We start from the raw sequence: 12,077 nt of genomic DNA, 5'->3' as shown, positions 1-12,077 counted from the left end.
GAAGCTTTTAACCAGTATATTTTGTGATCTTCATTTTGGGTATTTCCAATATGTCTTCTTGCATTTTTTCCCACGTTGTTTTTCTCCATGTAAAAGAGCTCTTGTGTTTCTTCTGTGTGAAAAGAGATGTGATTTATTTTGCTTTTAAGATACTTCCCAACGTTTCTTGCACAGATCCCAAATCTTGCAATCAGTTCCACTAAGCAGTCTTGGAATTTTTGCAGGATGAAGTGCTCTACAGATTTGTGATGTATTGCTGTAAATCAGGTCGGTGTTCCACGCTCTGTGAGAGAACCAAGCATTTAGAACAATAGAATATTGATTTAAATGAATGAGATTCACTGTCTGGGATCCATTAACAAGCTTATTGCACATCTGGAGCTGTGTGCAACTACTCGCTGCCAAAGGTTGTTCCCTAACAGCTCTGCTCAGATCTGATCCTGTCATTGTTCCGAACTTCTTCCTCCCACCCCAGGAGATGGAAGCCTCCATGAGACTGCTCAGCACTTCTTCTCATGCTTCCACAGTTCTGAAAGTAAGTATGGGATGCCATTTCCTTCACTGTCAAACTTAAGTCCATTCCTTAAAGCAGGAACAGAGGTACTTCTCTCTTCTTTTGCCTGCCAGTGCTTGGCTTAGAGCTGGTGGCTTCCAAATCATGTCAAGGAGAATCTTCCTGATCCCTTTTCTCTCTGTCAGGATCATTTTTAATGTTCAGTGTTCATAGGGGTGTTGTCTGTGCTCATCAGGATGAAATGAGGGAATTTGCAGCAGGAGAGGCTTTCCTGGAGAGGCATCAAGTAACTGTTCTGCGACACAGGGAATAAATAGCAGAATAACTGGCGTGATTGTTCCTCCTGCAGCAAAGCTGTGTTTTGCTGAGGTTTCACTTTTTTATGTGCGTAAATATTTATTTACTGCAAGAGGTTTGTGGCTCAGTCATTTCGAGGTCTACATATTAATCTTATTTTCAGTACTTTTCAAAAAAAGAGGGAAAGCGACTTCTTACAGAGGGAGATAGTGATGGGATAAGGGGGAACAGTTTTAAACTAGAAGAGGAGAGATTTAGGTTGGTTATTAGGAGGAAATTCTTTGCTGTGAGGGTGGTGAGGCCCTGGCACAGGTTGCCCAGAGAAGCTGTGGGTGCCCCAGCCCTGGAAGCGTTCAAGGCCAGGTTGGATGGGCCTTGGAGCAACCTGGTCTAGTGGGAGGTGTCCCTGCCTATGACAGGGGGGTTGGAACGACATGAGCTTTAAGGTCACTTCCAACCCAAAACATTCAGTGCGTCTATGATTTTATAGAAAAGTTTATTAACTCTCTCATTTTTAAAATCCATCCTCATGCCCCCCCTCAGAGCAGAGTGTGGAAGAGGACCTCAAGAACTGGAAGCCTGAGTCTGATGAAGAAAAAGAGTAAAAAAAAAATCTAAGTTTCATGAGGCTCTGCAGAACTTGGACCCCTGAAAGGTGGTCACAGATCCAGGCTGAGGCCTGAGCTGCCACAGCACCTCCTGAGATCCTCACGTCCTCACAGCAGGAGCTGAGACAGCATTTTTGTCTCAAAATCACTCCGTGAGGGAAGACTGGGAAAGCAGGGAGTCAGACAAGGTAGAGAGGGGTGGCAGGAGCACTGGAAAAGCCAGGAGAGATGTTTGCCAGCTGCCACGTGAGCGAGAGGAGTCTGGTGATCCTCAGAGAGCAGCTCAGATTGCAGCCATGCTGTCACGCTCAGTGTTGGCTGAACTGTGCAGAAACCAAACAGCCCGGGTTTAGAAACTGATGTTCCCAAGGCCAGTTAGAATGAAAACTATGAGAAAGCAGTTTTGCTGAACTCTGTTTTACCATTGGCAGCAGCAAATGTTCTTCACACAGGGTGTTTGATGGAGCACAAGGCACAACAGAGTCCTGTCTCAGCAGACCTTACAAGTGCTGCAGCTAATCCTGGAATCAGGCTGGTTTGAGATTAGCTATATCCAAATAGTGCTTTGCTAATAGTCTACCTAATTATTAATCATTTTCAGGACTGTATTTCCAGCCACTCAGCTCAGAACTGCCCAGAGAGGGAATTCAACTAAAACTGATATTAGTGTTAAACCCCACAGGGTTCCACAGAGCTATTAGATCCTGCCTTATTCTGTTCTGATTTGTCAAGGAAGCTGTTTCCAGTGACATAAAGGTTCCTTAGAGTGTTTGTTTTGTAGGTCATACAGAGGGAAATCAATGCATCATCTTATCTGGGAGTGATCAACAAACAGCCTGAAAAAGAATCATGGAATCCCAGAGTGGTTTGGGTTGGAAGGGACCTTAAAGTTCATCCAATCTCACCCCCCTGCCATGGGCAGGGACGCCTTCCACTAGAACAGGTTGCTCCAAGCCCTGTCCAGCCTTGAACACTTCCAGGGATGGGGCAGCCACAGCTTCTCTGAGCAACCTGTGCCAGTGCCTCACCACCCTCACAGGGAAGAATTTCTTCCCAATATCCAATCTAACCCTGCCCTCTGGCAGGAGGAAGCCATCCCCTCTTGTCCTGTCACTCCAAGCCCTTGCTAAAAGTCCCACTCCAAATATTTTTTATTTCTTTCCCCCCTCACCTCTAGGAATATTCCAAAAGGATAAAAAAAAACAGTTTTACTCAGAAAAATTCTTATTTGTATATAGATAGATTTACCTTCAGTGGGAATTAGACACAGCCTTGAGCAAATTCACAATAACAGGTTTTATATGTTCTAAAAATGTCGATGGCAGCAACAGCCGAAACATCCTTTTTTGGTTGTGTTGTGTCTTCTTGATCTGCTGGCTCTACTTGATTTCCTGCGTGGAAAGCAGGAATAGGTGCAACTCCCAGGGGAGGTTGTAGCCTGTTAACACACATCTGTTTGCCCTCCTTCATCCCTGGGCACAAACAAAACCACCAGCAAACCTGCTGAGCCACAGTCCTGAAATATTCCCTGGGTCCAAACCCTACCATCTCCATGACCTATAAAATGCTCATGGATCTGTTTGCTTTAATCCAGCCCCTGAATAATCCTCAGCTGGTGTCAGTGTCACTGCCATTCCTATAAAAAGAAAAGTGAAGCATGATCCTCAGTGCACAATCCCTTTCCCAATGGAATGCGGGAGCTTCCTGCCTGAGCACCAGACACTCCGACAGAGAGAGAGGGAGAATCCTGGGATGGGCTCTGTGTGTGCTCAGGTCGGAGTCTGGATGAGCCTTTTCCTGGGGCGAGGAATGGTGTAAACACAACATTTTGGATGTGTGCTCTGGAAAATATGCAGGAGGCGAAAACTGATGAGTAGAAACTGCCTGTTTGATGGATCAAAAGGGAGGTTTGATGTCCAAAAAAAGAGCAATGGAGCTGGGGGAGAGTGTGGAGCACCAGGAGCGGGGAAACTGGGGGGAATTCAGCCTGGAGAAAAGGATGCTGAGAGAGAACCTTGTTGCTCTTTCCAACTCCCTGACAGGAGGATGGAGCCAGGTGGGGGTTGGGCTCTGCTCCCAGGGAACAAGGGACAGGACAAGAGGAAATGGCCTCAAGTTGTGCCAGGGTAGGTTTAGGTTGGATATTGGGAAAATTCTTTCCCTAAAAGTGTTGTCCAGCATTGGCACAGGCTGGAGTCCTCATCCCTGAAGGGATTTAACAGCCATGTGGATATGGCACTTGGGGACATTGGTTAGTGGTGGCTTTGGCAATGCTGGGGAATGGTTGGACTCAATGATGATATGCATCTTTTCCAACCTCAGCAATTGCATGATCCATGACTCTGGTTATCTGTGCGAGCTGGGAGTGTTAAGAGTGCTTTTAAATCTCTCTCATTTTGATTCATGCCTGGACATGTAGAAAAGCAGCAAGGAGAGCTGCTAAATCTTTCCCACAACTGAAAGTTCATTTTTAGGAACATCCTTGGGATAGATACACACATCCTAACACCTCTGCATCCTGCACATTGGAACGGAGGAGTGAAAATGGGAGGAGGTCTATTTTAGCCACTTCTATCTGAAACAACATGCTAGTGACATGTTTTTCAAGCACACCTTGTTTACTGACTTCGAGAGCAAACAAACTGCTCTCCTTCACCTTGGTGAGGTCAAATAGCATCAAACACCTGCTCCTGTGCCGTGGTTTCTATTCCTGGAAGTGTTCAAGGCCAGGTTGGAGCAACCTGGTCTAGTGGAAGGTGTCCCTGCCCATGGCAGGGGGTTGGAACAAGGTAATCTTTAAGGTTCCTTCCAATTCAAACAACTCTGGGATTCTATTCCTCACATTCAAAATGGGAGGTGCTGGCTCTCCATCCCTGGCTGAGCACAACAACATGTGTGGCACATGGAAAAGGGGAACTGTGAGAGGTGGGAAGTGCAGTTTCATGCACCTCTGAAATAGGGTTAATTAGCAGATTTGGGGAATTTTCTAGAGAGCTGCGTAGTGATGAACTCCAGGATCAGCACTGAGTCTGGTTACTGCCCCTCTGCAGCCACTCCTGATGTTTTGGCTGTTCATGGACACATGGGCAGAAAACAGTGTGGGGAGAATGAGCTACTGACTTGGTCTTCTCTGGACAGCCCTGTGCTAGGTGCTTTCTACAGAGGGCAGCTCTCTCTGCTGGATTTTAAGCTTCTGCTGTTGCCAGGTCTGCATTTAACCTCTCTTGGCTCCTTACATTTTGTTTTAGGAAAATCATCCTGGAGAATTGTTAAGAAACAAGAACAAAGCAAAGATTCTCCTAATTATCCATGTATGTTATTTCAGTGTGATAAAATGGGAAGTGTTTTAAAGTATATTTATCTGCACAGTGTCACCTGAGCCTGTAATGTACAGTTAACCAAACACAAGGACTCGCTTGTTCCTAAAAAAGCCATTTGCCTCTAAACATCAGAGAGGAGCTCACTGAAACAGAATCCTGGTGCTGTTTCTCTTGGGAGGGAGCTGGTCACCTCAAAAGACCTTTCCTGGGTCTCAGAGAAGCAGGGATCTAGGTGAAAGGCCAGACTGGTGGATCAGCTTTCCAGGAGCCTTTCCTGGCCCCGCAGCTTCATTCTCTAAAGGCTCCTGGAGCCAGATCATGGCTTTCTCAGTGCTTCATATGCATGAGCTGGCTCTAGTTGGGGAGAAATATGAGTTTCTTTGTAGCTAAATTACCTGTCTTTAGTGCTACAGAAACATCTGGGACAAAGCCAGGCTTCTGGGAGGCTGCCAACAAACCACAGAGGAGGTGACACTGCTTAATCCAGGGGTTTTCCTCTTGGGGGATGCTCCTTTGGGGTCCCTTCAGCTGAGCCTGGCTGTTCTGATCCACTTAGATGCAGAGGGGAACCAGGTTCTAAAACGTTCCTGTAAGCAAGATTAAGGCACAAACGAGGCCAGATGCTGGATCCCAAAACGATAATTCAACTTTATTTTGTAACACAAAAGAGCAGAGAGAAAGAAGGAAAACAGAAAAGTAGGAAAAGCTAAGGGTAACTGTTAAAAACACAGGGGACAGGAGTTACCACCACCATGAAGTGCCTCTGGCTTGCAAGCTGGTAGATCTCTGCTGGGCTTCTTCCCTAGTTGCCTTGTAGCCTCCGAGGAAGGAGCCGAACTGGCAGAGTAACAGATTGGCAGCAGCTCCCACAGCAGTCCTCAAACAGCTCCCCCAGCAGGCCCCGGGCATGTCCCTAAATACCCTCACCATGCTAGCCCCTGGATGCCCGCTGGCCAGTTCAGCAGTATCCCAGCAAAGGTCACCTGGTACCAAGATGGGCCCTGAGTGTCCATTGGCTGGTTCCCCAGTCTCCAAGCAAGATCTGCCTGGCATACCTTATTTGGGAGAGTAACTCCTGGCCGTGTTCTTGATTGTAACAAGTTTATATCTTTTTTCGCTCGTCTACCTGCCTCTGCTGGCTTGCCTCCTGGAGCTTTGGCAAGTAGCTCAGCTCCTGCAGCAGCCCGGCTGTGGCATCAGGGCTTTTTAGCTCCATGCTCGAGACGGTGGAGAAGCAGACTCCATCGTTTAATCAGTCCATTACACTGGCCCATCCCATTTGTCCTGGAATCATATGTTTGGGTTGGAAAGAACCTCAAGGCTCATCTCATTCCACCCCCCTGCCATGGGCAGATACACCTTCCGTTAGAACAGGTTGCTCCAAGCCCTGTCCAACGTGACCTTGGACACTTCCAGAGATGGGGCAGCCACAGCTTCTCTGGGCAACCTGTGCCAGGGCCTCACCACCCTCACAGGGAAGAATCGCTCTCCAATATCTAAATCTCTCCTTTTTTAGTTTAAACCCATTCCCTGCCTTGTACTGTCAGCCAGCTTGGATTTGTTGTGCCAGAGCATTGCCTCTCCACTGCAAGGGGGTTTGGTCTTTAGGGTTCTGCAAATTAAAGAAATGAAATAATAATTGATAGCCAAAACACAGAGAGTCAGATCCCAGTGACTACATCAGTGTCATTCCTTTGGCTTCACGAGGGAGGCTTTGGCTGAGGATGGACTTTAACAAAGTCAGAGTTAAGGGTTGGGACCTTTCTCATTGTGGTGGTTTTTCCTGTGCATCCAACTGGTTTCCCTGTGGTTTGCCACAACCCAAATCCATGTGCTGGCAGAGTTCTCACACCTGATTCGTTCTCTCCACAGGAGAGAAGGAGCGGAGCAGTACCAGGGGGCATCCCATACCGAAGGCCAAATCATCCCAAGCCCACGCCCAACCTCTCAGAAGAGGAAGCCCAAAGAATTGCCAGGATCTTCTCAGCTCAGCTCTCCAAGAAGGAATAGCATTCATGAGAGACCATCAACAGTGGAGCTTCCCGATCCCAACCTTTGGATCCTCCAGTAGAGGGCAGGTGAAAGCCACAGCTTTCAGGCTCTGCTTTTAGTTTGCCTAATTGGTTGGTTAATTGGGCATCCCCTAATTAGAGGGGCTTAAAGCCTTTGATCACCCACAGGGAGTTACGTGACCGTGTGTCTTGCAGGGGCAGGTCCCCGAAGAGATGCACCCCTGTGGGTGACCCATGAGCTCTCCACATAGTCTAATTTTGGGATATATTCCTGTGAAATCACCCTTTCAAAAATAGCTGGTGGGCAGCACAATTTGCAGTTTCTAGAGATGCCCAGAGTGCTTGAGTGAACACAGGCCAAGGGCACTGTAAAACACTGCTGAGTGTACAAAAGGGGGGGGACTAGAAAGATGAAATTTTTTTATCCTAAATTATTTTTGTATATTTTTATGTCCTGCACCTTTTGGAGAACAGACTTTGATGCCAACAGAGCTCAGTTATTTTTGTACTACTCTCTTTCTAGTCTTTGTGTTTCAATAAAATTCCCCTGGTTTCTTGTCAGCTAGTGTGAAGTGTCCCCCTCAAAAGGGAATAGGACTCCTTCCTCCACAAGCTTCCAGGGTGGAGAAATGCTGCTGGAAGCTGGGCTGGCTGGGGACACATGGAAAGGTCACTGCTTTGCCAAGGAACTCAATATCACTGTACAGCACAGCTGCATGGGACAAGTTGCTCCCAATTCAAGCTGCTTTTCAAACCATACACGGATTTCAGGATTTAAAGGAGCCAAAGGATCAGCAGCCCCTTTTCCTCCTCCCTCTGTAGTGTTGTTTTTCCCAGGGGACACCCTAAATGTGTAATTCACTGCTGGCACAACTTGCCCTGTGATCCCGGCCCATTTCCCTCCTGCTCTTGCCGGGTCGGGATGGGAGGTAAACATGCTCAGTGTCCCCTGCAGGGAGAGGAGTGACGTGCAGGCTGCTTTCTCCCAGTTGCATTCCCAAAAAAACCCAGGCGGGATGCCAGCTGGGCTGGGAACACTGTCACAGAGGAGGTGACAAGTGTTGATCCCTTGGGCATGAGGTAAACAGCACCTTCCTCTTGGGTTTAGGTCAGCTGTGCAGATGGGCAGGAAAATAAGGCAGGAGCCAACTGGAAAAGGGTGTCAGTGCCAGGCAGCTTTTTCCTGGAGCCCAAGGGATGGAGCAAAAGTGGTTTCAGGACATCACAACCACTCAAAGTCCCTCTTATGCGAGGGAAGCTCAGGTGTGAGCATGGAGGTTCCTGGCACATCCAGAGGGATGTGGCCCATCCCTTCAGGCTTTGTGAGTGTGGTGCTGAGGAACACCAAGGGTTAAACACATGGAAGTTTTTAAAACTGGAGTTAAAGGGGCATTTCTGCACTCCACCTTGGCCTCCAGCCTCTTGTCTGGAGCCTTGTCGTCCCCGGAAGCCTCAGCCCCAGTGCCCAGCCACACTCTGAAGGGCGTTGTGGGGATGGTGGTTTTTTTGGGCATTTTCTACATCTCATTCTTCCCAGAGCACTTTTAGGTTAAAACCTGACATTCCTCCCCAATCCCTGCAGTCCCAGTGGCCACCTGGACATTGCTGGGTGCTTCCCCACAGCATTGCTCCAATGGGTTCTGGGATTTGGGCAGGATCCCTGCTTCCCATGCCTGAGCCCTCAGTGTGGGCAGAGGGTTGAAACAACAACCCTGTCATGGGTACCAGGTGACCCCACTCCCATCAGCTCAAATGCCACGGGGGGAACTCAGTTTTCCTGTCACCCGATCCAATCCGTGGCTGCTGGAATGTCATCCTGGGTGCTATATAAGGTGGGGCCAAGGAGTCGGCTCTCAGGGTGCTGCCTGAGCAAGGCAGGAGCAAAGAAGCAGTGCCGAGGTCCCTACGGTGAGGCCATGGGGGGAACACGGGAGAAGATCTCACTGAGCAACCCCCATTATGGCTGGGGCGGGATAGGGGAGGGTGGGAATGGGTGAATCCCATGCTGAGCAAGGAAGCTCCATGCCTCAACTTCCCCGGGGATGCAAGCTAGGAAACAGGGCTGGATATGGGTTTTGGGGTTGTCCCAAGCCAGCAGAAACCACCCCGGCACATCATCACCAAACCTGCGTGAAGCCCCATCCATCGCAGCATCCCGGATCCCCCATAAACCCCTCCCCTCCCTCCAGCCCCTCTGCCACTATGGTGGGTCTGAAGCCCCCCGAGGTGCCCCCAACCACCGCCATGAAGTTCGTCAGCGCGGGGATGGCCGGATGCATCGCTGACCTCTGCACCTTCCCCCTGGATACCGCCAAAGTGCGCCTGCAGGTATGACCCGCCGGGCCCCCCAAAATCCCATGGGCAGAGGGACTGTCCTGTGACAGTGGGACTCCCCATGCCAGCTCCACCCCAGAGCTGGTGGCGTTTGGAGGGGAACGGAAGGCGCGGTGACACGGTTGGCACCCTGCAGATCCAGGGTGAGGTGAAGATCCCCCGGGCCATCAGCTCTGTGAAGTACCAGGGTGTTTTGGGGACGCTGAGCACCATGGTGAGGACAGAGGGACCCCGCAGCCTGTACAGTGGGTTGGCAGCCGGGCTGCAGCGCCAGATGAGCTTCGCCTCCATCCGCATTGGGCTCTATGACTCCGTGAAGCAGCTCTACACCCCCAAGGGTGCTGAGAGTGAGTGTTCAGGTGGTCCAGACATCCCTGCACCCCCCCATCCCAATGCACAACCCTACCCTGGAGGGGCACAGCCCACTCCGGGGTGAGCAATCCACTTGGAGGGGCACAAACCCACAAGATGACCATTGGTGAAGCGCTGGGGTCCCCACTTGCCCCACGGTCCTCCCATAGCCCAGGGTGCCCACAGGGCTTAGGACCCCTGCAGGTCCAGGGTTCCCACACAGCCCAGGGTCCTCCTTGCCCTGGGGTCCCCACGGGGTTGGGGGTTCTCGCAAGGCCAGTGATCCCAGCACTTGCTCTCTCCAGATACAGGCCTGGCTGCACGGCTCCTGGCAGGCTGCACCACAGGGGCCGTGGCTGTGGCCTGTGCCCAGCCCACCGATGTGGTCAAGGTCCGCTTCCAAGCCAACGGGGCACTGCTGGACAGGGCCCGCCAGTACAGTGGCACTGTGGATGCCTATCGCACCATCGCCAGGGAGGAAGGCATCCGCGGGCTCTGGAGAGGTACGGGGGAAGGGGATGGGAAGGGATTGGATGGGAATGGAAATGAAAATGGGGATGAGGAAGGGGACAAGGATGGGGATAGCAGGGCTGGGGCACCCGCCCAGGGTGCTCCAGGAGGAGCTGTGACCCCCATTCCCAATGCCCCCCCTCTCCTACCCAGGAACGCTGCCCAACATTGCCCGCAATGCCATCATCAACTGCGGGGAGCTCGTCACCTACGACCTCCTCAAGGATGTCCTGCTGCGGACAGGGCTCATGGCAGGTGAGAATGGCACGGGGGGACACTGCTGGGGCCTTCCCTCTCCCCACAACATCCAACCCCAGCTCTTCCCTGCCTTTAGACAACATCCTGTGAGGGATGACATGACCAGGGCCCTCTCTGTCCCAACAACATCCAACCCTTGGCTCTTCTCCATGTTTAGACAACGTCCCGTGACAGGGGAATGCAGCCAGACGCTATCCTTGTCCTCACAACATCCTCAATGACATGAGGGGGAACACAGCCAGGCGCCATCCCTGTCCCAACAACATCCAACCCTTGGCTCTTCCTTGCCTTTAGACAACATCCCATGAGGGGGGACACGGGCAGGGCCTTCCCTGTCCCCACAACATCCAACCCTGTCTCCTCCCCGCCTTTAGACAATGTTCCATGCCACTTTGTGGCTGCCTTCGGCGCTGGGTTCTGCGCCACGGTGGTGGCATCACCAGTAGATGTGGTGAAGACACGGTACATGAACGCCAGCCCCGGGCAGTACCAGAATGCCCTGAGCTGCCTCCTGGCTCTGCTCAAGCAGGATGGCCTCGCCGGCCTCTACAAGGGGTGAGTTGGGAACACCCCACTGAACACCCACAAACTCGCCGTGACAGCCGTGTGGCCACATGGCACTGAACTCCAGATATCCCAACCCACAAGCGGGGCTTTGGGGAGGGGGATGTCCCTGGTACATCCTCTTCAGTGTTGCTTTTCCCGGCACAGCTTCATCCCATCCTTCCTGCGGTTGGGCTCCTGGAATGTGGTCATGTTCGTGTCCTATGAGCAGCTGCAGCGCGCGGCGGTGCTGGTACGGCCAGCCCTGGCCTGATCTCAGTCCAGCCCTGGCCTGACCCCACTCTGGACCCTCTCACCATCCCAGAGAGGCTCAGCATCAATTATATTAATTGTGGAAACGCCAGGGAGCAGCAATGCCACTTCTGGAGAGACGGAAGGAGAAATGACGCTGTTTGAGGAGAAATATGGGAGAGTAGAAGTTTCCAGAGAGGAGTTTTAGGAAGTAAGAAAAGAAATGTTTCTAGGTTTTCCAGCTGGGAAGAGCAGCGCTTCCCAGGGGCAGCGGTGCGGGCAGGTGGGACCAAGCCAAGAGATGGGGGCTGTGGCAATTCCTGTTATTCCTTATTGGCACTTCCAATAAACCACCCCTATGGGGTCTGATCAAGCTGATTTTCTCTCTCACTTCTGGTGCACTGAATAATTCCCCATTAACCTCTAATTATTCAGGTCAGTCACAGTCACCAACACCAGCTGTTATAGTTTAAATTCTCTTGTATTTTTTCCATACCACCATGAGAGGGTTCTCGCTGACAGAGGCGCAAGGCGGAGCTCAGCAGCCTCCCCCCAAAACCCAAGCAACCGCCTGGGGACGGGGCTGCGCTGCGCCGTGCCCGGGGTGCCGGTCCCGAGTGGACGGGGCGGGGCAGGGGGGGACCCCTGGAACTGAGATCCTGCGGGAACTGCGTGAGAACTGGAGGAATAAAAGCGCAGCCATTTCCGCCGTTCGCATCTCTCAGCTGCGGGCTGGTTGCGGGAGCTCTCGCCGGCTCTGCTCGCCTGAGCCCCTGCGGGCTTCCCGGCGCCCTGCCCGGGCCGGCTTTGCCGCGGCCCCGTTCCTTCCACGCCGGGACTGCAGCCGCCGGCTCCTGCTGGTTCTGCGCGCCCGCCGGAGCTCCCCCGTTTCCTGCCGTCCCGCGCCTCCCGCTGGCCCCTGCCGTTTGGATCTACCTAGAGGCTGCCAAAGGTCGTCACAGGTTATTAACGAGTGTGGCAATAATTAGGGCAGGATTTTGAAGCTTGCCACATCCATAGCCAAACCTTATCCAAAGCGAAAGAGACCTTGCAGCTGGTCAGAGGAGGTGACCCCCCA

General features: G+C 51.7%; 2 protein-coding genes across 12 annotated transcripts in view; both read left to right on the top strand.

Annotated features, from left to right (window-relative positions):
• The window catches only part of C2CD3 (C2 calcium dependent domain containing 3), a 41,376-nt gene extending 34,064 nt beyond the window's left edge, over positions 1-7,312 (top strand). For 9 of the 10 annotated variants that reach the window (XM_027680939.1, XM_027680940.1, XM_027680932.1 and 6 more), the window contains 2 exons: positions 433-535; positions 6,612-7,312. In XM_027680939.1, the coding sequence (XP_027536740.1) occupies positions 433-535; positions 6,612-6,749 (241 nt within the window). In that variant the 3' untranslated portion in view covers positions 6,750-7,312. Of the gene's footprint in view, positions 1-432; positions 536-718; positions 1,079-6,611 lie in introns of those variants that run through there. The other variant, XM_027680938.1, reaches the window with a different exon arrangement.
• A 1,315-nt stretch (positions 7,313-8,627) lies between these two features.
• UCP3 (uncoupling protein 3) lies at positions 8,628-11,377 on the top strand. 2 transcript variants are annotated; one of them, XM_027680943.1, is made up of 7 exons: positions 8,628-8,659; positions 8,941-9,079; positions 9,222-9,432; positions 9,742-9,939; positions 10,100-10,201; positions 10,579-10,759; positions 10,916-11,377. In XM_027680943.1, exons 2-7 carry the CDS (start codon positions 8,954-8,956, stop codon positions 11,019-11,021), a joined length of 924 nt encoding a protein of 307 aa, XP_027536744.1. In that variant the 5' UTR covers positions 8,628-8,659; positions 8,941-8,953; the 3' UTR covers positions 11,022-11,377. The 2 variants fall into 2 exon arrangements, with proteins under 2 accessions (XP_027536744.1, XP_027536742.1); XM_027680941.1 differs by lacking the exon at positions 8,628-8,659 and having other exon boundaries at positions 8,773-9,079.
• The last annotated feature ends 700 nt before the right edge of the window (positions 11,378-12,077 follow it).

The sequence above is a fragment of the Neopelma chrysocephalum genome, unplaced genomic scaffold, assembly GCF_003984885.1.
Source record: "Neopelma chrysocephalum unplaced genomic scaffold, ASM398488v2 Primary Assembly neopelma1_60, whole genome shotgun sequence".
Lineage (NCBI taxonomy): Eukaryota > Metazoa > Chordata > Aves > Passeriformes > Pipridae > Neopelma > Neopelma chrysocephalum.
The sequence above is the reverse complement of the archived record's forward strand: the minus strand, read 5'-3'. Positions and strand labels throughout refer to the sequence as shown.

Coding starts and splice junctions, on each gene's coding strand:
- UCP3 (XM_027680941.1), top strand. CDS start 8,774: ATGCCTCAACTTCCCCGGGGATGCAAGCTAGGAAACAGGGCTGGATAT. Junction 9,080..9,221: donor CCGCCAAAGTGCGCCTGCAG/GTATGACCCGCC, acceptor GGCACCCTGCAG/ATCCAGGGTGAGGTGAAGAT. Junction 9,433..9,741: donor CACCCCCAAGGGTGCTGAGA/GTGAGTGTTCAG, acceptor TGCTCTCTCCAG/ATACAGGCCTGGCTGCACGG.